Raw genomic sequence first — 19,402 nt, 5'->3', positions numbered from 1 at the left:
AAATAAACGATTTCTATGAAACGATGTCTTTGTATTTGTCCCATTCACAATATATCGACAATAACGGTTAGTTGCCATAAAACGACACGTTGAAACCACTTGAAAATCATAACTTTGTCATAGAACTGAGAATAATGAGACCTTTTGTCAAGAGATTGTGTGTCTGTTCAAATAAACTGCAGCCGGCGCACTCGAGTGAACATTGTTCGGTATAGAACCAACATAATAGATACAGTATGGGGCACGGGTCTCGTTCTATGGGACATTTCGAGCTTCAAATGCTATAAACTACATATCTGTCTTGTTCCGTCATCAGAAATGTTAATTTTCCAGATGCGCTTCATGTTATATTCATTGAATTGATGCAATAAGGTACCGTGTACATAATATTTCAGCTCCTATAATGTTTGTTAATTCATTCATTCATCCATTCGTTCGTTCGTACGTTCATATTTAACCTGTGTCTTGTGACTTGTCAAGTTGAACGTTGATATTATCATTGTTCGTGTGCCTATACTACTTAGCACATTGTATCTAAAATATTACACCCTACGATTGAGATTCGAGTGCATGCGGAGGACAATATTGAAGTTTACGATGCATCAAGTTTATTTGTAGCAAAGCTTGTTTATATAAGGATGAATCCGCCATTCAAAATAACCATAATCGAATCCATTGATTTCGTATTCATTGTCTCATCTCTAATGCTATCCTCTTGACAACAGCCAAATAATAATATACTTCGTGATGAATTGAGACGAATGCGATGTTACATGAAGTATGTGAATGCTATATGTTATCTGATTTTCATATTCCATGAATTTTCAAGATTCAAAATAAAAATTGAGTTGATTTTATTTCTTCTATACAGTATTTTAGCTCGATTTCCAACAGTGAGATTGCGCGCAAATTGACATTTGAATGTTTATTTGGTGTGTATTCACAGTGCCATCTAGTGATATAGATGCGTTATAAAAGTTCATGTTCGATATGATGGTAGCGCCAATTATCAGCTGTCAAATAAGAAAATTGTGTTCTATTCCTACTTCTAACAAGGTCAGCAAAAGGTCGGAAATTACTCTATAGTAGAGGAGTATTCCACAAGCCAAAAATCCTATGAAAATTCAGTTCATTTGTCCGGTGAACGAGGTAAGAACTTGCAATTAAATTAAGAAGATTATAAGAAATTTGTTAGTCTCTAATTGGAATTATTGAAAGTTTCAGTAAAGAGTCAACTTTTTTCCACTTTATAAATTATTATACAATCACTGATTTGTTTTCGTTTCCAATAGTGAGTTCAAAGTAAATTGATAATTAATTTTATTTTCTCGTACATTTTTATTGCCTGTTACAGCAATAATAAAGTTAGTCAAGATGGCACGTCGTTTCTGTGTTGGAGGTAACTGGAAAATGAATGGAGATAAGAACTCCATCAATTTGATTTGCCGTAATTTAGCCGCTGGACCATTGGATCCAAATACTGAAGTCGTTATTGGATGCCCAGCTGTTTATATCGAATACGCCAGATCACTTTTGCCAGCAGAAATCGGTGTCGCGGGCCAGGTACACGAGATGATGCAATTCCTACAAATTTTTGCAATGAAAAAAAAAATTGAAATTTTTCTATAAAATACACTTTTTTCATATGGACCATAAGTTCAAATGTTATTTTTCATTCTGAAATTTTCACAGAATGCCTACAAAGTTCCAAGCGGCGCTTTTACCGGTGAAGTGTCACCAGCCATGTTGAAAGATGTTGGTGCAACTTGGGTCATTCTTGGACACTCAGAGCGTCGTCAAATATTCGGCGAAAGCGACGAGTTGATTGCACAAAAAGTTGTACACGCTCTGGAAGCTGGTTTGAAAGTTATTGCTTGCATCGGTGAAACATTGGAAGAACGTGAAGCTGGCCAAACAGAAGCCGTCGTTTTTCGTCAAACTAAAGCCTTTTCTGACGTTATCAAGGACTGGTCAAATGTTGTGCTTGCTTATGAACCGGTTTGGGCTATTGGTACTGGAAAAACTGCAACACCACAACAAGCCCAAGAAGTACATGCCGCTTTGCGAAAATGGTTCTCTGACAATGTGTCGGCTGATGTATCAGCTTCACTTCGCATTCAATATGGTGGTTCAGTAACAGCAGCTAATGCCAAAGAGTTGGCTTCTCAACCCGACATCGATGGTTTCTTGGTTGGTGGTGCATCATTGAAACCAGAATTCGTTCAAATCGTTAATGCAAGACAATAAATTGAAAACTAATCAATTCTCTTGTAGAACGTTTAAACTCAATTGTATCAAACAAATAAAGAATATCCCCAAAAATTAATTGGAACAGCACATTTAATTGACCATTTCCAAATCATTATGAAAAATAGTTCACATTAATATTCTGGGATGAAATAAAACTAAAACTATTTTCGTTTAAGCATAAAAACAACTTTTGTTTCATTGCAAAGAGTTATTGTATTTATTTGTGGGAAATCCCACACTAATCATACCCATTTGCATCAATATGTTTGAAAATTATGACAAAAGAAAGGAAACAGTGGCATATGTTGTTTGTGTTAGCGAATGTGGTTTATTTTAAAGTTCTTTCAACACATACATTCACAAACCTTAAATAAAATATACAGATTTTAACACTTGAGACAGAGCCTGAAATTGTTGGGATCTTCCCCTTTTTTGTTGTTGTGAAATTCATCCTATGAAAAAGAAGTACACCAGGTGCACAACCAGCCATGTATGCATTTGTGGTGTGGATTGGGCGCAAATTTCGGCTTATATCTGGTGTACACCATCAACATGGCGCATACACCTGGTGTACTTTTTTTCATGGGATCTTTATTTCATAGATCGCAAATGTTGCTTCTTTTCTGGCTCTGACAGAAGATGTAAATTAAACCAAAATCACTTGACGCATGAAGAATACACACCGCTATTGAAAATTCATTGAAATCATTGAAAATATTCATTATTCCCTAGGTTGTTGTTTTTTTACTTGCAGATAAGATTACAAGATGTTTGTGTGTACGTCTTTCAAATCTGTGATTTCTTCTGCATTAACTTTACATAATTTTTCATCACTTCGTTTGGAAGGATGGACTGTATCTAACAGGAATAGAAAATGAAAATGATAACACGAAACTTGTGAAAGTTCCCCGAATGAACACAATAGGCTTCGATGAAAGCTCATTCTAATTCTCACTTCTTTCGTTCATTCGAAACAATGAACGCGTAGGCGTTCAAAATTTAGAATGTGCATAGAACTTATGAAAGAGTGATGAAACGAGTTCAGGCTTTCATCGAAGCCTATCGTGTTCACTCGGGTCTGTGTTCTTCAACTACTCCAGATTTATTGAATAATACTATTTTGCTTTTCTTCAAATGATACGTCGGTTGATAATGATACCTTCGTTCTTTTTGATTACTTAGAAATTTGATATACAATGAACGGAGGGAGGAAATCGCTAAATATAATAAATATAATAGGTTTTCCACAATGTTGTATTTTTTTTAAAAATTGGATATGAAGCAAACTATTGAATTTTCACATTGATCGTCCATCGTTCATTTATATTACATATGCAATGTTCAAAAACTTGCATAAGACTTCGGTTCTCTTCAATCGCTCTAATTATCCTTCTTAATTCGAGTTGATGTCATTCGATAAATGATAGAATCTCGGCCTGGATCCATTGTTGCAATGGCAACAACGATTGCCATCATTGAAAAGACAATCAAAACACCAAACCACAAAATGATGTTGAAAATTACCGGAAAATCTTCCGAATACGATTCGGCCAAGTTTAGATCGTCAGCCTAATGAATAAAAAAAAATTATGTACTTAGGAAATTCGTTATAGGTTTATATTATTCGAATAGATTAGGTAATTACATCAGAAGGAGCGGTAACAGCACGTCGTGATCGCTTATGTGATTGCTCATCGGTGGTCAAAACTGTAACGATTCCATAGCCATTTGTGTTCTCTGCATACTTTTGTGCAAAGGCTTCAATTGCTGAGACAAATTCCTCAAAGTATTTGTCACGTGATTTCGACGCGTCATGATTGTAGTCAATTTGCAGAAATGCTGGCATTTTGCATTTGGCTTCCGACAAAACTGACATCGCTATAATTGCTTCGAGGATTTGTTTCGATTCGCTGTTCTTCTCATCTTTTAGCATCTTATAGAACTTGGAATTTTCTGGTTTCAATGAATTTTCGCACCAGTCTTGAAGAGAACCCAACTAAAAATAGCAAATAAAAAAAGTTGTTACAAGTTAATCTTCGGCACTACAAGAGTTTTGACACTCCATTTTTATATCAATGCCATTAACTTACAGCATCAAGTCCATCATTCAAATGAACATGCACAATAGAACAACCCTCCTCCTGTAGTTTGTTCAAAAATACTTCATTGGAATTTTCAGGGCCATCTACAATGATTTCTGACTTTGGTTTCAACTTTTTCGGTGTAAATTCCTTAATTCCGTCGATGTTAATCAAACAGACATTCTCAGCCAAGTCAAAGGGGGTGAATTGTAATTTCAGCGGTACCGATTCGCTAATGGAATGACCTGTACATGCACTAAACACATGACCAATGTATTTTCCATCTAGTCTATCTTGTTTTTTGAATGATATTGCGTTGGGGCTTTCTAAAACTGTGAGTTGTCCAGAGCCATAGGCTGAAAAATCAAAAGAAATATTCAATTACTGGCACCTGATTCAATTGAACAAATGAAATGTCACAAGGTTTATCATATCACTTATGTTTTTCATGGATAATCGATAATCATGGAAATTTCAACTTTTCACCAAAATTGATTGGTAATTCAACATTGAACAGAAAAACTCATCAGACAAATGTATTTGTATCGAATAAAATGGAATTAAATTTACCTGCAGCAACCAGAGAAAATATTACCAAAATATTTTTCAACATTTCGACGATAACTAATGACTGATCATATGATGTACTGTGGCTTTCGAATGACAAACAGTGGTGATTTTTTTCGCTTCTGTACAATACAACAGTTTCAATTTCTACGAGTTTCATATTATTTCACGTGACATATTTCATTACAGCCGTTTCGCTGAATAAATGTCAAATGTTCTGTGCCAACTTCATAGCGTTTGACGAGATAGATACAAAAAATGTGGTTAAATCAGTCATAGACCGCAAATGACCAGTTTGCTTCTCAAATTTATTGATTTCTAGTTATCCAGTTTGTTTTTTTTTCTCAAAATTAAAACTAAAATGGAGAAGATGCTTGATTCAACACAACTAGTTAGTGGTGTTGCTGTTCTTTTATCATTTTTAGCTGGTTACCGTTATGGCATACGGAATTTGGTGGATCAAAATAAATCTACTGAAGAAGAATCGATAGCGGAGGAACGAGTAGGTTTTTATAAGCTGCAATGCTCATTCCGTTGATAAATTTGACGCATACTCTTTTTATCTATTCGACAGGTATATTCGGACAGCAATGAGTTAAAAATGATACTCGTCGTTCGAAATGACTTGAAAATGGGTAAAGGAAAGATTGGTGCACAATGCGGACATGCAGCTGTCGGTGCATACCAAAATTGTATGAAAAAATTCCCAAGTCTGGTTCGCCGTTGGGATGATTCTGGAAGTGCTAAAATTGCTGTAAAAGTCGACAGCGAAGGTGAATTGTTAATTATTTTGATTAAAATTGCCGCAAAATACGATGTACTATGATAGAAATTGAAACTCTTGTATTATCTCAATTTTGTAGGTGAACTGCTTTCCATTTTCCGAGCAGCACGCGACAGAAATCTAAATACATGCCTTATTCGAGATGCCGGACGAACTCAAATCGCACCCAACTCCAAAACAGTACTAGCTATTGGCCCAGCTCCCACTGACGAAATTGATCAGATTACTGGACATTTGAAATTATTATAAAATCCATCCCGGAGAAATTCCGCAATAAATTATTCACTACAAGAGAATAATAGAAAAAATGATTTCCCCAATATTTTCAATATTTCCGTATCAATTACATTATAATGTTCTGAGAAAAGTCAAAAGAAGTCTCCATTTTCATGACAAAGTCAGCGAGATACATTCTACTTTTAGTCTTACCCATAGAATTCAAAATACAATTTGCTTCCTATGCATTCCTCGTTTCAAACGAACGAACCAACAATTTTTTTTTTGAATATCGAACGAACGTTCGAAGGCTTCGAAGCCAACATTAAGCCCGGGGAAGTGGAACGACAACGAAATTAGAGTAAAATGCTCAAGTGTCCTATTCTCTTCAAGTTTGACGACTGATTTTGAGCACAAACACCACCTGTATAATCTGTGGCTAATGACAATACAATCAAGTAAACTATTTATTCTGCCAAACGTCATACTGCAGTTTAACCTACAGATATTATGAATTCACCATTGGTTCTTCAGAGTTCCAAGCAAATACATGTAGCAGTATACAGAGCATTCCAGACTTGAAAATGCTTCAATTTTTTATAAATAAACATTTTAATTCATAAGTCAACAGTTTTATTCAAATTTTTTCATCAATTCGTGCATTTGTTGGTCAAAACCAGAGATCAGAATCATTATCATTTGCATTTTCTGATTGATTCTTCAAATCTCCTTGTTGCTGTTCTTCGTCACTATCTGAAATAGCCAAGTCATCATGGATAGCCACATCATCCAGGCTTTCATTTTGTGTTATGTTTTGTTGTGGCAATGCCATTTCTTGTGAATACATCTCTTGGGTTGAAAAATCGATGACTTGTGGATGGACTGTCACCTCTGAAGATTCTAATTGCTGACCCTGTTCAATTTTTGTTGTTCGCTTTTCGTACAACAACATTTCTGACATACTGAATGAGCTATCTTGTTCATAGATTTGTGATTGCGACTGTGGCTCTTGCTTAATGTTTGTATAGTCAATTTTCACAGAGGAGTCCTTCTTGTTTGGCATTTGCAAAAAGTCGGACGGATCGTAGTTGGGATCTAGATCCATTGATTCATCTGCATCTACAAATTGAAATAAAGATTTAGAATTAAATTGTTATTTAATACATTAACAGTGAATGCAAATGGATTATGATATAGACCTGGTTGATTATAAAATCCGACTCCACTCAGCTGCACCATGGCTTCAGCTGCCTGCTTACTATCTTCTTCATTATGACCACCTATAACATTATGTATGACTCATTAGGAAAACGTCTAAAACTTTTATAAAAACGTCTAGCCCTAGAGAAACGGCAAATATGTTTTTATACTCTTTATACGCCAAAAATACATTGCAATCTAGGGGGATTTAACTACGTGAAAACTTGTAAAAAAATGATATAAACGCGCACGAAATTGTTACATTCACCAGAGAACTTGCATGATTCCACTCAGTTGACAAGTTCCGTATTAAAACAACATGCGCGAACGCGCGCGAGTTCGTGTGCAAACTTGTAGCTGGACGACGCGCACACATCAGTCGTTCCATTTATTATATCTGGATTAACTTTTTCTTCAACACTTTCTCCAGCTCTTTAAAAATATTTCCTTTGTCCATTTTATAATTATATAAATCTTTGAACTTTTGGAAAGGATGTGAAAAATCTTTATACACGTAAACAACCGATTTTTAGCTTGAAACGCGTTTTAATTGTCAAATAACAACTTGAAAAACGCGCAAAACCATAAACAAACTTGTGTAAAGTTGTGACCGTGCGCGTCAGTACGTACAACGAACGCGTCGAACTCCCGCGAATCAAGCAAACTGGCAAAAAACATGCTGAACTCGTAAGAGTTAAATTCCCCTAGATTGCAATATATATTCCCGCCTATTGATTGCCCATTGAGCATATTTTCTAGTGTATATTCGGCGTATGTTTGTTATTATGCCGGACGAATCGAATAATACCTGGAGCATAATTAACTGGTTGTGAACTTCTTGCTAACGCCTCTCCTTGACCTAGGGTAGCCGCAACACTTTCATTTTCACCAATTACTTCTTCAAATTCGCCGTCATCAGTCGAGAATTGTAAATCTAAGAGCAAGTATTTGAATGAGTATTCAAAAAATCTCAACAAATGTGTTGATAATCGTGGTTGCAAATTCAAGTGAATTGAAAATTGACAGAGAAAAAAAAATATTCCATCAATTTTGTTCAGTTTACCTTCTTCCAAATAAGAATTTTGTGTGTTACTCAGATCAGACGTCATACTATTCTTACGTGGTCTTCCTCGACCACGTTTCATTTTCCATGTTTTTCCTGAAACTAACAAATTCATTAGTACATCATTTTCGGAATAAAAAACGATAATGAAAAAAAACGACGGTTATAAAATATAGACACAGAGCATTAAATTTGATGTCTGCCTCAACTCAAGTATGCAAAGGAGTCTTGCAGTAACCGGTGTTTCAAGATTTCGGATGTTTGTGAACGGTTTTAGTGGCTGTATTGTATTACTGAAATTTATTAGTTAAAGTTCTTCCGTTAACATATTTGCTAAACTATAAAATAATGAGTTGAGAGTCTAATAGAGCCTCTGTTACAGAGCCTGTCCGAACTCCTTCAGCACTATGGCGTGAAATTTCAGAATGTTCCCATTGGTTTTCCATTGCGCCCTTTATTTTGTGTACAATTGAAAGGAAACCGGTTGTTGCACAGTGTATAATATTTTCGGGATGAGTGGAGCGAACCAATTTTTTCTCGAAATATGATTTTGAAAACATGTTTTTGAAGGAAACAGCGTTAAAGCGTCACCCAAAATGATAACATTCTTTTTGAGTGGTAAATCAACGCACAGGAACGCCAGTCCATTTTAACCTCGTCTAGAGGTTTTTCATCTGATATCACTAATTTTGTAAGGCAATTATTCTCGGAAAAAATACACTTTTGCTAGAAATATGTCTATTTTAAGGTCTTATGATTGGTAAATTGTAATTTTTCGGACAAAACATCTGCATCCACATTCCACAAGTTTTGTAAATAGCAAATTTCCACTTTCATTAAAAAAAAAGTCCCATTTTCCCCTTATTGGACATTGTAAAATGTGATTAAAGTTTTCTTAGTTTTCTTAGACTAAAATGTCATCGGAGGTCTATTTCACGTGTTTTCCAAACAAAAACATCATTTTCAGTGAAAATAGAGCAAGTTGAAAAATTCACTTCAATCCGACCTATTTTTCGACCATGAAATGCCCTCAGATCGCATTGTGACCACTTTCAATCGATTGCTTGTCGAAAATTGAGCGGATATGGTCTTTTGTGAGCCTTCTTCAGCCAGTAGATGCGTATTTTTGACAGCAATTTCATTGTAGAATGCGACTCTTCGTACAAATTCCGTTCATTGATGAATTGCCTATGCCCAGAACTTCGAAATACGAATTTTCCCGGATATACGGCATATGCCATTTTGTTGGTATGGTAGCCGGCTACAAACGCTCAGTTTTTGGTAAAAATTGTCGGACTCATTTTTGAGAAATCGCCTTTGGCGTGAATTTTAAGGGGGTCGATTTTTCATAAAAATCGACTTTTTTCTTTTATATCACATAAACATTGGCATGTGTGTATGGAACTTTTTGAAGGTCTTCTCAAATGATAACGAGCTGACTTTGCCCGATGGGCGTCTGAGTTGATCTAGTGTTCGAAATAAATACTTGAAAAAATCGTATACATGCAGGCTAGCGAAGCCAAAGCCAGCTCTCCTGTAATGCAAATTTCAATCTGAGGACGGATTTCAACGTGCTCCGACACTAGCTACAACTAAGGCATATGCGCATCGGAAACCGAAGAAGGTACGGACAGACGGACGGACGCACATCCAAATCAATACTTTCATTGAAAATCAAGATCAAACTGCCAATGCCCATAACTTTTTCGTTTTTGGACCAATCGGGGCACTTGGACCGGCGTTGGAAAGATGGTGAGGAGGAGCTTCTCTTGGATACCTCAGACTACCCCCTGGGTACCCCCTTCGTAAGATATGGGTATAGATTTGAAAATTTATCGAAATTTTCCAACCACTATATTTTTGCCTACACCACACTTTGGGCATGGGTGATAGGTATTTCCGACTATTTGGGCCAAGACCTTTCCAACGGTACCTAACATGCCAGGGCCCAAATAGTGCCCTGAGAAAATAGCATACATACTGTGTACATACTCGTGACGCAAAAACTGGCATTTTTGATATTTGGCTTGAAATGCACAGTCTATGGTGCGTCACTTGTCGGACTACCGTCCTCTGTGATCGACGAATGTCGAGCATCAATGATTGCCGCGCTAATTTTACATTGAAGAATACCGATAAATCGGTATCTCGGAACATTTATTCCGATTTATCATTCCGTTTGGTTTTAATGCTAATAAATCGGAATCATTGTTCCGCTAAGTTCTTTCTGAGTACAGCAAGTAATCCAAATGGATTAAATATTAATCCAATATGATTTTTATAATAAATAATACCGAATGATTAATAAACAATCCTTTCCAGTATAAGTTACCTTCATCTTGAACCTCTTTTAATTTTCGTGGCCGTCCACGATTCCGTTTAGTTTCTGGCGTAATTGGTAATCCAGATGAAGTGGACGGTCTTTGTGAATTTCCCGATGCAGACGAATGCGGCCGATTGTCAGTCGATTCAACGTCAACAAAATCATTTTCTGGCGAACTTGCACGACTCATCTAATTCACAGTAAGAATTTAGAAATCAATTTTTTGTTCATTACAAGAAATGAATTATATGATTTTACATTTCGATCATCATTATCATCATCAGCCCAAGTGTCATCCATTTCTGCTTCCATCTTAGCTCTTTCTTGTACAATAGCGATATTCGCCTCCAGTTGACTACAGTGATCCGCAAACTAATAGGCGAAATAAAACGAAAACCATCAAAATGTCGCATCCTAATGAAGCAGCGGAGTTGTCGTCACACACGTAGATGTAGCATTTCGCTTGATTTAGCAAATCGTTAGTTGCCGAAACATCGTATATACAGCACAATGATATATCACGTGAAATATTGATATTCAGTTAGCCGAAGTATGATTTCGTTTGCGGCGCCCATAATACATAGCGTATGTATGTTATATTTAACGTGAATTGCTAGTATGCGGCGCTGCTAGTATTCGGCTAACCGAATATTAAGATTTCACGTGAAATATCGAGTGAAATGCATAGACGATGTTTCGGCAACTAACGAGTTGCTAAATCAAGTGAAATGCTACATCTACGAGTGTGCCGACGAGTCCGCTGCTTCATTGAGATAGTTCAAATAAAAAATGACTAAATTTTTTGTTACCTCGTCCAATGCCTTTTTGGTAAAATCAACTAAAACCCTTGCGTCTTTTGTGAGTTCTGATTCAGCACCGTTATAGGTCTCACAGTTAGTGTTGATCAACACAATATCAGCAATGAATTCGGCTCTAGAGTGATATTTATGTGCTAAAATCGAGTGAATAAGTGTTATTTGTATCGATAATGAGATTGGATTAAAGTGATCAAAATATTTACCGGCAACTTTTTTTGAAATAGTTTCTAAATCCATTGGCCTTCTGATCACCGTGTAGTAGTCTTTAAATTGTTTTTTATTTACCGGCTTCTTGAAGACATTGCTTTCGCGCATATTTTTCAGTTTTTCGTTTAATAATTTCTCGAATATGAATGATAATGCGACTTGATCATCATCATCTAGCAATGGATTGATAGCTTTCTCTAGACGCATCAAACGTTCTTCTTTCTCAGCCAAGCATTCAACACATTTTTGCAACATTCTCTGGCTGGCAGCTGTTAATGGGCTTTTCGGGCCATTGTACAAGCTGCAATTCTCTACGATTTGGTTGACATCAGCCAAAAAGTCCTCTCGACTTTGATATTTGTTATGTCGAAGATTGTCACGAATTTGTTGTAAATCCATTGGACGCTGCACCACTTTGAAATAATCGGGAACTTTCTATTGAGACAAGTAGAACCAGAAACATAAGTAAAATATATTAACAAATGATTTAGGAATGAACTTTATTGACTTACTTTTATGCTAACTGGGAATAGAAACGGTTGAACGTCCGGCAACTCTCTGAGCTCATTGAGAATTTGTTCGAGAATCGATGCCATTACAACAACCGGATCAGTTCGACTTCGTTTGGCCGTTTTGTTATGTCGCAGGTAGTCACAATGTTGATCAGTTCCAGCACGTCGACGTTTACTCTTGTTAACAGCTTCTTTTGGAACTTTCAGGAGCAATGCACGACGCTTAACATCTTCATGCCGTTTCAATAACTTTCCACTCAATTTCACCTTTGTACCGTCAACATTTACCAAATCTTCGTCGTCTGCATTTAATTCACGTTCGATTTCTTCTTCTTGTTCTTCGGTCATGGCAACAGTCAACGATGGCTGCGGAACAGTTCCTGTGTACAACGGGCATGCTTTGTTTGTTCGCATGTGACCAACTTGACCGCATGCACCACATTTTAACTTCAGATCCGGCTTCAGTTTGATCTTTCGCCGAGATGGGCTGATTTCTTTGGATGAAGTATCTTTGGATGAAGACGCGCCATGCTTGAATGGATTCGTAGGAGAATCTCCCAATGGTTGTGAAACACCTTGCGTCAACAGGTTTTGACTTTGTTGCTGCTGCAACATATTTACCTTCTCCTGATTCCTCTTGATACGTCGAAGTTGCTCTTGAATACGACGTTTCTCGCGTTTCATTTCCTCTTTTTGTGCTTCATCAAGGGTTGCAAACTGACGAATAAATGCTTCATCTTTTGATTGTCGGATTCGCACATATGCATCTATAACTTGTGGTCTAAATGGAAACAATTCAGAATGATATCATGTTACAAAGGCACATTTGCCATGAAAAACACACTTAAAACTTACCTTCTAACAATTTCTACTCTGGTAAATTCTTTGCCTTCGGAATTCTTGAATGTTCTCGTAATTTTCAGAATACGACCAGGTTGTAAATGAGGTGCAATCGGTGATGTTTCCTCTTTCTTTTTTGAATCTTTCGGAGCGGCTTCTCGCTCCTCCATAATTTTCTTCAACAACTCCTGTCGCTCCTGCTCTTCTCGTTCCATTGATAATTGAACAGAAGTTTTTTTGTTGGCCAACATATTTTCCAAATTTTTACCCAATTCCTCAAGATCCGATTCTTCCGACACAGTTGATTCACCTTCATCGGTCGATAAAACTTCACTGCTAGCCAAAACTTTGTTCTGCAAATCGAAAATACGTTGGCATTCTTCTTTATAACGTTCTTGATGTTCAGCGATCGAAAATCGATTTCCTCTGGAGAACTTATCCATTCCTTCTTCACCCGCCTTTGATTTTTCTGTTGATAGTGTACGTACAACATCAATAACTTCCCAACGTGACAATTTTTTGATTTCTTCTTCAGGTACATCATATTTTCTAAGAATCTCCTTTGCATTATTCAGTGAAAGTCTTCGCAAATCAGCATCGGTTCCCGTTACGGTACGCTTTGGCTGTGATTCGATTTCTTCCTTTGTTTGTGTTGGCTTATTTGGGATGCGAACATAAGAGAAACCTTCACCCATACCAGTCGGATCAGCTGGACCGGTCAACTGTAACAGACACTTTCCACGCATTGCTTGAATGTATGCACGTGTTGTATTCCAAGGAGCAACCTTAACTTCATCGTCCATTTTCAACTGTTGCTCTTCGTCATCGTCGTCTTGTTGGGCAAAGATGAATTTCTCACCATAACCAGCATCCTTTAGGCGCTGCTCAGCAGCAATCATACTAAAGTATGCACAACATTGTTCCGGTGAAACCATTGCCCGGATTTCTTCTTCGGATGGCAAACGAAACTCGGGCTTAATAACCCACCAATTCGAATCCATTCCAGTACGCTTAAAGTCAGCACATTGCTTCAATCGCTTCCGAATACTACTCTCGGAATGACCGGGGAAGGCTCGTTTAATATCATCCATTCGGATTCGACGGGGCTGATCTCTGCTCTTCCAGAACAAACGATAAATAAACACTTGCAAGAAATCTCTAACAAAATTATTTGCACGCTTCGAATTTGGCCCAGGAACTTCGTACAATGGACACTCTTGTGCAACCGTAAACAGTGCATCAATTTCACGAATGAAATACTCGTTTCTAAGTATGGAAAATAGACAAATTATTGGACAAAATTACTTACAAACACTTATCATTATCTAACGTACCTTGTTCGAATGAGCAAGAAATCAGTGGGAGATACAGTATGGGGATAAATTGGAGCGCGGTACATATTATTCTCGAGTGTTTGGACGCACTTGCCTGGCTGCAAAATACCCAAAAATGGACTTGTATGTGCATAGGCAATTTCACCGTAACGGTACTCTGGTGGACATGAGTCCTTTTCGGCCTTTCTCTTGTAGTAATTTTTGATTTTGGAACACATTCCAACCTGTTACAAATCGAATTTTGTTACGTGAATGAGTTTCTCAATGATTTGATCAAAATAAAAATAACACTTACTTGATTCATAAGCGGTGGATGCTCTTCAGTAAATTCAACTAAAATCAATTCACCATCTTTACCGGATAAATCTTCTGGGTTTCGCATGAAGAAAACATCTCCACCACCTGAAGCGATTCTTTCCAACTCTCTTTGCTACAATCAATAAAAAAAAAACGCAAATTGATGAAAAAAGACATTTCTCACACAAAATAAATTCAAATTTACTTTCGCCTTCTTTTTAATGTGTTTCAAAAGCGGCTGAACGCCATGCGGTGTTGTTCCATGTAACGGACCATGAGAGTATTTTTTCATTGGTGGTCGATGGAATGCACGTAGTTTGATTGGTCCCATATGTGTTGGAATGAATGGTGCACGTAGTTCAACTACAGGTGTTGAGTGCTGGATAAGATTTCCACCTCCAACTTTCATCCGCATCGTACTCTCCGAAGATTTGGCCATATAAAATCTGTGAATGTCAAATTTGAGATCACATTTTTACAAATAATTCTCAAAAAAAAAAAACAAAGTCAGACTAACGTATCGTTGGAAATGTTGAACGGATCACGATCTGGCGACTTCGGTGGTGGAGGTGGTGTATCTTCGGCCAAAACATTGATAACACCCGCCTTGCCGAGTAGAATTTTGGATTTTTTGACGTGTGGATGCGGAATTTTGACTTTCGGTGGTGGTCTAGTGTTCTTGACAATCTTTGATGGATCAATGTCGTCGGGTATACCCAAAATGATGTTTTCATCGTTTGGATCGAGTGAAAGCATTTTTGGTTTTGGTATTTTCGGCATTGCATCAGCATCCCAAATCACCTCATCTTCCCATTTGCCGAAACATAGTTCCTCATTTTCGACAGGAAAAATGCTATACCAGGTATCGTCCGCTTCCTCAAGCTTTTGGAGTAGTGCTTGACTCTTCGAGAGTTTCGAATTGGCTGATGTGTTTGGTTTTGTTGTTGTAGTACATGCTGAAGCGTTTGGCCCTTTGCCCGGTTGACTAAATTGACCAGCAGTGCGTGATCCACTCGACGGTAACCAGCCAGCTGCATTTGTTTTTGAATGTAATTTTTGTAGAACTTGTTTTTTTATATCATTACCATCCCATACAACGTCATCTTCCCAATGCAATTGTGAAACCATTAAATATGCATCGTCCGGTATTTGGTCTCTGGTGATTTCAATCTCTTCCGGGTCTTCGACTTTGTTATCTTTCACTTTGAAACCATAGTTGAACCCCTCTCTACAAACCAAATGATACGTGTGAAATAATTAAGGATTTTGATACGATGGTAATATCATCCATACCCTGACGCTGGTACATCAAGCATGTCATACCACACTTGGGCCGGTCCATATCGCCAGTCTGCAACTTTAGGCTTATTTTCACCATTTTCGTTATTTTCTGGTGCTTTTTCATGTGATTCATCTGAAACTTCGCGCAAAAGCAAATATTCATCATCCACAGCAATTTCATCTGGTGTTGGCTCTGGCCTAGAGAAAATCACAAAAAATAATTAATTCAATGAAAATAATGAAAATTTAATGAAAATAAAATCACTATCTTTTATCACCACACACTTACATATGCATAAGCATACTACCCAAGAATTGCTGTTAACGATAACGTCAACAGCTCTTAATGCAACCGCATAAATGAACAGTTATGTGAATCTTAATTGAAAACTTTCCAAAATAAAGCCGCGATAACAAGAAATACTGCTTGAAAATTTGATTAATATATGTTGAATATTACATAGCTACATACAACTGAGTGACTGTTAGTAATTTTATTTGTATTATATGATCGGGTGGCTCATGACAACGCAAACTTTGTGTCTCGTAACATTGGCCGCCATAGATATGTATTGGTCAAGTCAAGCGGTACGGCTGTTTATGGTGCAAAATGTGTGTGTCGCCTCCAATCATAAACGCCTGCAACAACAATGTTGAATTTTATTCCATTGTTGAATGTTGACAGTTGACTCCGTCCGTCCGATATTATCCGGCAATATTTCTTGCTATCGCGATTTCAATATTTACAGATAATTTTCAATTGTGATTTCATGTGCATTGTGCAAGCCTTACCTTCTTACTTTCTAATGATTTCTTATGCCTATTATACAGATCATTTTATTTTTTGTAGTTTTATTTAATTATCAATTCTTTAGAGAGAATGCCATTGAAATGCAAACTAATGAAACTTTTGGTGTTCAATGAAAATGTAATGAACAAATAAATTGTAATGAAAATTGCATTTTTCAAGTGATTACCCATAAGACAATGCAAAGAAACCTTTGTGTCTTCTTTCGACTTTTTCATCAGTTTCACTAGTTGAGTCTGATCCATCCTTTTGCTGAAATTCAAATCACGTTAACTTCAATAAGAATATTTCAGGAAAAGTATCAAATTCAATGCTCACTCGATTCTCGCGGGATTGCTTTCGTTTTCGTCGTTTCTTGCGAACGCTGCGCCAAATCTGTGGCAAACTAGTCGGCTTTCCCGGTCCAAACAACCGTGAAAATCGGAGTACTTTGTCGGGTCGAAAGTCGGGGAAAAGTTCACGAACATCAACATTCGCATATTTGGATGGAAGCATTGCGGCAAGTGGCGTTTCCAATTTCCGATCAGCATTCTTTCCTTCATCACCAGACCCAGCGTTGTCTGATTTGCTTGATTCATGGCTTTGACTTTTTAATGGAACGCTTGGCGGCGGCATCAACACTTTGTCATTATTTTTCGAATTAGTTTCCGAGTTTTTTTGTTGTGAAATGCTTGTATTTCGATTTGAATGATCAACTCTAACTGTTGTTGCTGGAATGGCAGCTTCAATATCATCGTAGTCATCTCCCGATGTGACTGTTGTTACACTTGGCTAGAGAAATACACATATTTCATAAGATTACGAAATAATCGCATTCATGTATGTATATATTTATCAACCTGCATAATTGTTTGTAGATCCTCTGCTAGTTCAGTTATATCACTAAAATCTTCGGCTGTGTCAGACTTTTTGTCATAGTCTTCGTTATCGTTCGTTGGGCTTCCATCATCATCTCTACTTTCCAGTCCCTGTTCATGCATCACTTCTAGCAAATTACCTATGCCCATTCTAATGATATAAATTTCATTTTAATTTCAAGATTTGTGACATGTTGATATAATGTGGATGTACATTGTAAAAACTAATACCTGGCCAGGGATGATAGTTGCTTTTTCGATTCACTATCAAATATATCATCTTCGAGTCTTCCTTCCGAATCAATGTTACCAAATAAGAAACCAGTCAAATTGACTTCATTTTCATTTTCATTTTCACTGTCTGTGTCCATCTTGATGCGATACTATGTTTATATTCAATTTTTATAACTGAAACAACAAAAACGAAACGATTTTGTTTATTTTTACCGAAGAAAAAACAATTATGGAATCCCATATATGCCATGCAGTGAATTTAGTTTATATTTCTAAATAAAACAACTGTCAATGTCATGACTTTATGTATCGTTTGGTTCAGAGACCAGCAGGGGGCGCTCATGCATAGTTTTACATACCCAAAATGTTTTATTTAATACTTTTTAATTTAGAAATTTTTCTAGAAGAAAAAATAACGACAAATTTATTTAATTCAAAATTATTCAATTTATTTTCGAAAGAAAATTGCAACAAAAAGAAAATGTTCAATAAATGAAACAAGTATGAAAAATGAAATGGATTCGCTGTGACATTAGGACATTTTCAAAATTGAATGCTCACTCTGACGTTTGATATTGCAACGGACATTTATCTCGTGAAACAGAACATTCTTTGTTTACTTTATTAGCTGGATCCATTTAGTTGGAACAACAAGAGTCGAACAAAACAAATACGATTTCGTGATTACCTTTTGCCAAAATGAACAATCAAGATATTGAATTGCGTTTGCAGAATATAGTCAATTCTGACAAAGTAGTCAGCAAGCAATTGGCATTCAGAACAAAACGCTTATACAAAAAGTTGCACTTTTTAGGTAACACCAAATAATAATTGTTATATATAAGTAGATTGATCACAACATTTCATTTTACAGCAATTGCGAACAGCACAATGTATCAAACGATGCATGAACGAAAGACTCAACTCATAATGGCTGAAAAAGTATTGAATGAACACCGTGAAGTCATAGCCTTCTTACGAGAATCACAAGTAACACGCATATTCGATTTTGAAATGATAGCATTGAAAAGTTATCAATCAACGAATCCTTTTTGTTGGCAGGTAGATCTTCAGAATCAAATTCATCGATTGAGGGAAAAGGTGACCGATCTGAAAAATCACACAAACAAAAGTGAATCAATCACACGAGATGACCGATATGTTTACACGAAAAATGCGTAGGTGTAATTGTTAACAAAACCACAATAGAATACAATTTAAGGAAAAAAAAATTTATTTCTCCATAGATTCAAAAAATGTATGCTTGGCGAATGCACAAAACTTCGATTCCATGAGATCAGAACACAAAACCATACTACTCTGATGGGCTACGTCGCCACAGCTGACAAACTGCGTCCATTTCAGGAGAAGATATCAGCAGATTCAAAGCAAATAGATGAAACCACCACACTATGGAACTACATAAAACTGGGCAGTCCACATCTAGATGAGTGGAATGATTTATTCTTCGATGAATATGGGCATCACACATCATTATAGATTATAAGAAACCTTGCTAAATTCAAGACGTTTTTTACCTTTCGAATATATTTAGATGAAGTATTTTTGTTTATTAAATGCAAAAATAATTATGAAAAGTAAGAAAAACGAATTTTAATTGAGTTGTTTTTTATTCGTTTCACATTATTATGTGTGGATATTAGAGATATATGGTTGGTTATCACGCTATTATTTCTGGATTTAATTCCAACATTCATTCATTCATTCAA

General features: G+C 36.6%; 5 protein-coding genes across 6 annotated transcripts; 3 read left to right on the top strand and 2 right to left on the bottom strand.

Annotated features, from left to right (window-relative positions):
• Positions 1 to 995: 995 nt before the first annotated feature.
• On the top strand, positions 996 to 2,437 carry LOC129575713 (triosephosphate isomerase). The gene is made up of 3 exons (XM_055459653.1): positions 996 to 1,149; positions 1,355 to 1,563; positions 1,693 to 2,437. The coding sequence occupies exons 2-3, from the start codon at positions 1,375 to 1,377 to the stop codon at positions 2,245 to 2,247; spliced, it is 744 nt and encodes a 247-aa protein (XP_055315628.1). The 5' UTR covers positions 996 to 1,149; positions 1,355 to 1,374; the 3' UTR covers positions 2,248 to 2,437.
• A 116-nt stretch (positions 2,438 to 2,553) lies between these two features.
• On the bottom strand, positions 2,554 to 5,073 carry LOC129575711 (ATPase H(+)-transporting accessory protein 2). The gene is made up of 4 exons (XM_055459651.1): positions 4,902 to 5,073; positions 4,341 to 4,687; positions 3,896 to 4,246; positions 2,554 to 3,819 (listed from the first exon to the last, which is right to left on the bottom strand). The coding sequence occupies exons 1-4, from the start codon at positions 5,056 to 5,058 to the stop codon at positions 3,631 to 3,633; spliced, it is 1,044 nt and encodes a 347-aa protein (XP_055315626.1). The 5' UTR covers positions 5,059 to 5,073; the 3' UTR covers positions 2,554 to 3,630.
• Positions 5,074 to 5,135: 62 nt separating this feature from the next.
• On the top strand, positions 5,136 to 6,164 carry LOC129575715 (probable peptidyl-tRNA hydrolase 2). The gene is made up of 3 exons (XM_055459655.1): positions 5,136 to 5,400; positions 5,473 to 5,671; positions 5,762 to 6,164. Exons 1-3 carry the CDS (start codon positions 5,260 to 5,262, stop codon positions 5,929 to 5,931), a joined length of 510 nt encoding a protein of 169 aa, XP_055315630.1. The 5' UTR covers positions 5,136 to 5,259; the 3' UTR covers positions 5,932 to 6,164.
• A 350-nt stretch (positions 6,165 to 6,514) lies between these two features.
• On the bottom strand, positions 6,515 to 17,975 carry LOC129575709 (transcription initiation factor TFIID subunit 1). Of its 2 annotated transcripts, XM_055459647.1 has the most exons (20): positions 17,670 to 17,963; positions 17,421 to 17,589; positions 16,900 to 17,352; positions 16,751 to 16,833; positions 15,786 to 15,971; positions 15,578 to 15,720; positions 15,010 to 15,523; positions 14,698 to 14,938; positions 14,491 to 14,625; positions 14,196 to 14,419; positions 12,877 to 14,127; positions 12,022 to 12,802; positions 11,506 to 11,944; positions 11,294 to 11,436; positions 10,743 to 10,856; positions 10,494 to 10,674; positions 8,162 to 8,263; positions 7,907 to 8,032; positions 7,098 to 7,178; positions 6,515 to 7,017 (listed from the first exon to the last, which is right to left on the bottom strand). In XM_055459647.1, exons 1-20 carry the CDS (start codon positions 17,807 to 17,809, stop codon positions 6,569 to 6,571), a joined length of 5,955 nt encoding a protein of 1,984 aa, XP_055315622.1. In that variant the 5' UTR covers positions 17,810 to 17,963; the 3' UTR covers positions 6,515 to 6,568. The 2 variants fall into 2 exon arrangements, with proteins under 2 accessions (XP_055315622.1, XP_055315621.1); XM_055459646.1 differs by having other exon boundaries at positions 15,010 to 15,720; positions 17,670 to 17,975.
• A 147-nt stretch (positions 17,976 to 18,122) lies between these two features.
• On the top strand, positions 18,123 to 19,284 carry LOC129575714 (uncharacterized). The gene is made up of 4 exons (XM_055459654.1): positions 18,123 to 18,486; positions 18,547 to 18,662; positions 18,735 to 18,850; positions 18,920 to 19,284. Exons 1-4 carry the CDS (start codon positions 18,372 to 18,374, stop codon positions 19,170 to 19,172), a joined length of 600 nt encoding a protein of 199 aa, XP_055315629.1. The 5' UTR covers positions 18,123 to 18,371; the 3' UTR covers positions 19,173 to 19,284.
• Positions 19,285 to 19,402: the final 118 nt, after the last annotated feature.

Source organism: Sitodiplosis mosellana, unplaced genomic scaffold, assembly GCF_009176505.1.
Source record: "Sitodiplosis mosellana isolate CC-2019 unplaced genomic scaffold, AAFC_SMos_1.0 Smas_scaffold_6167, whole genome shotgun sequence".
Classification (NCBI taxonomy): domain Eukaryota; kingdom Metazoa; phylum Arthropoda; class Insecta; order Diptera; family Cecidomyiidae; genus Sitodiplosis; species Sitodiplosis mosellana.
Note: the sequence above shows the minus strand (reverse complement) of the source record. Positions and strands in the feature narration are given on the sequence as shown.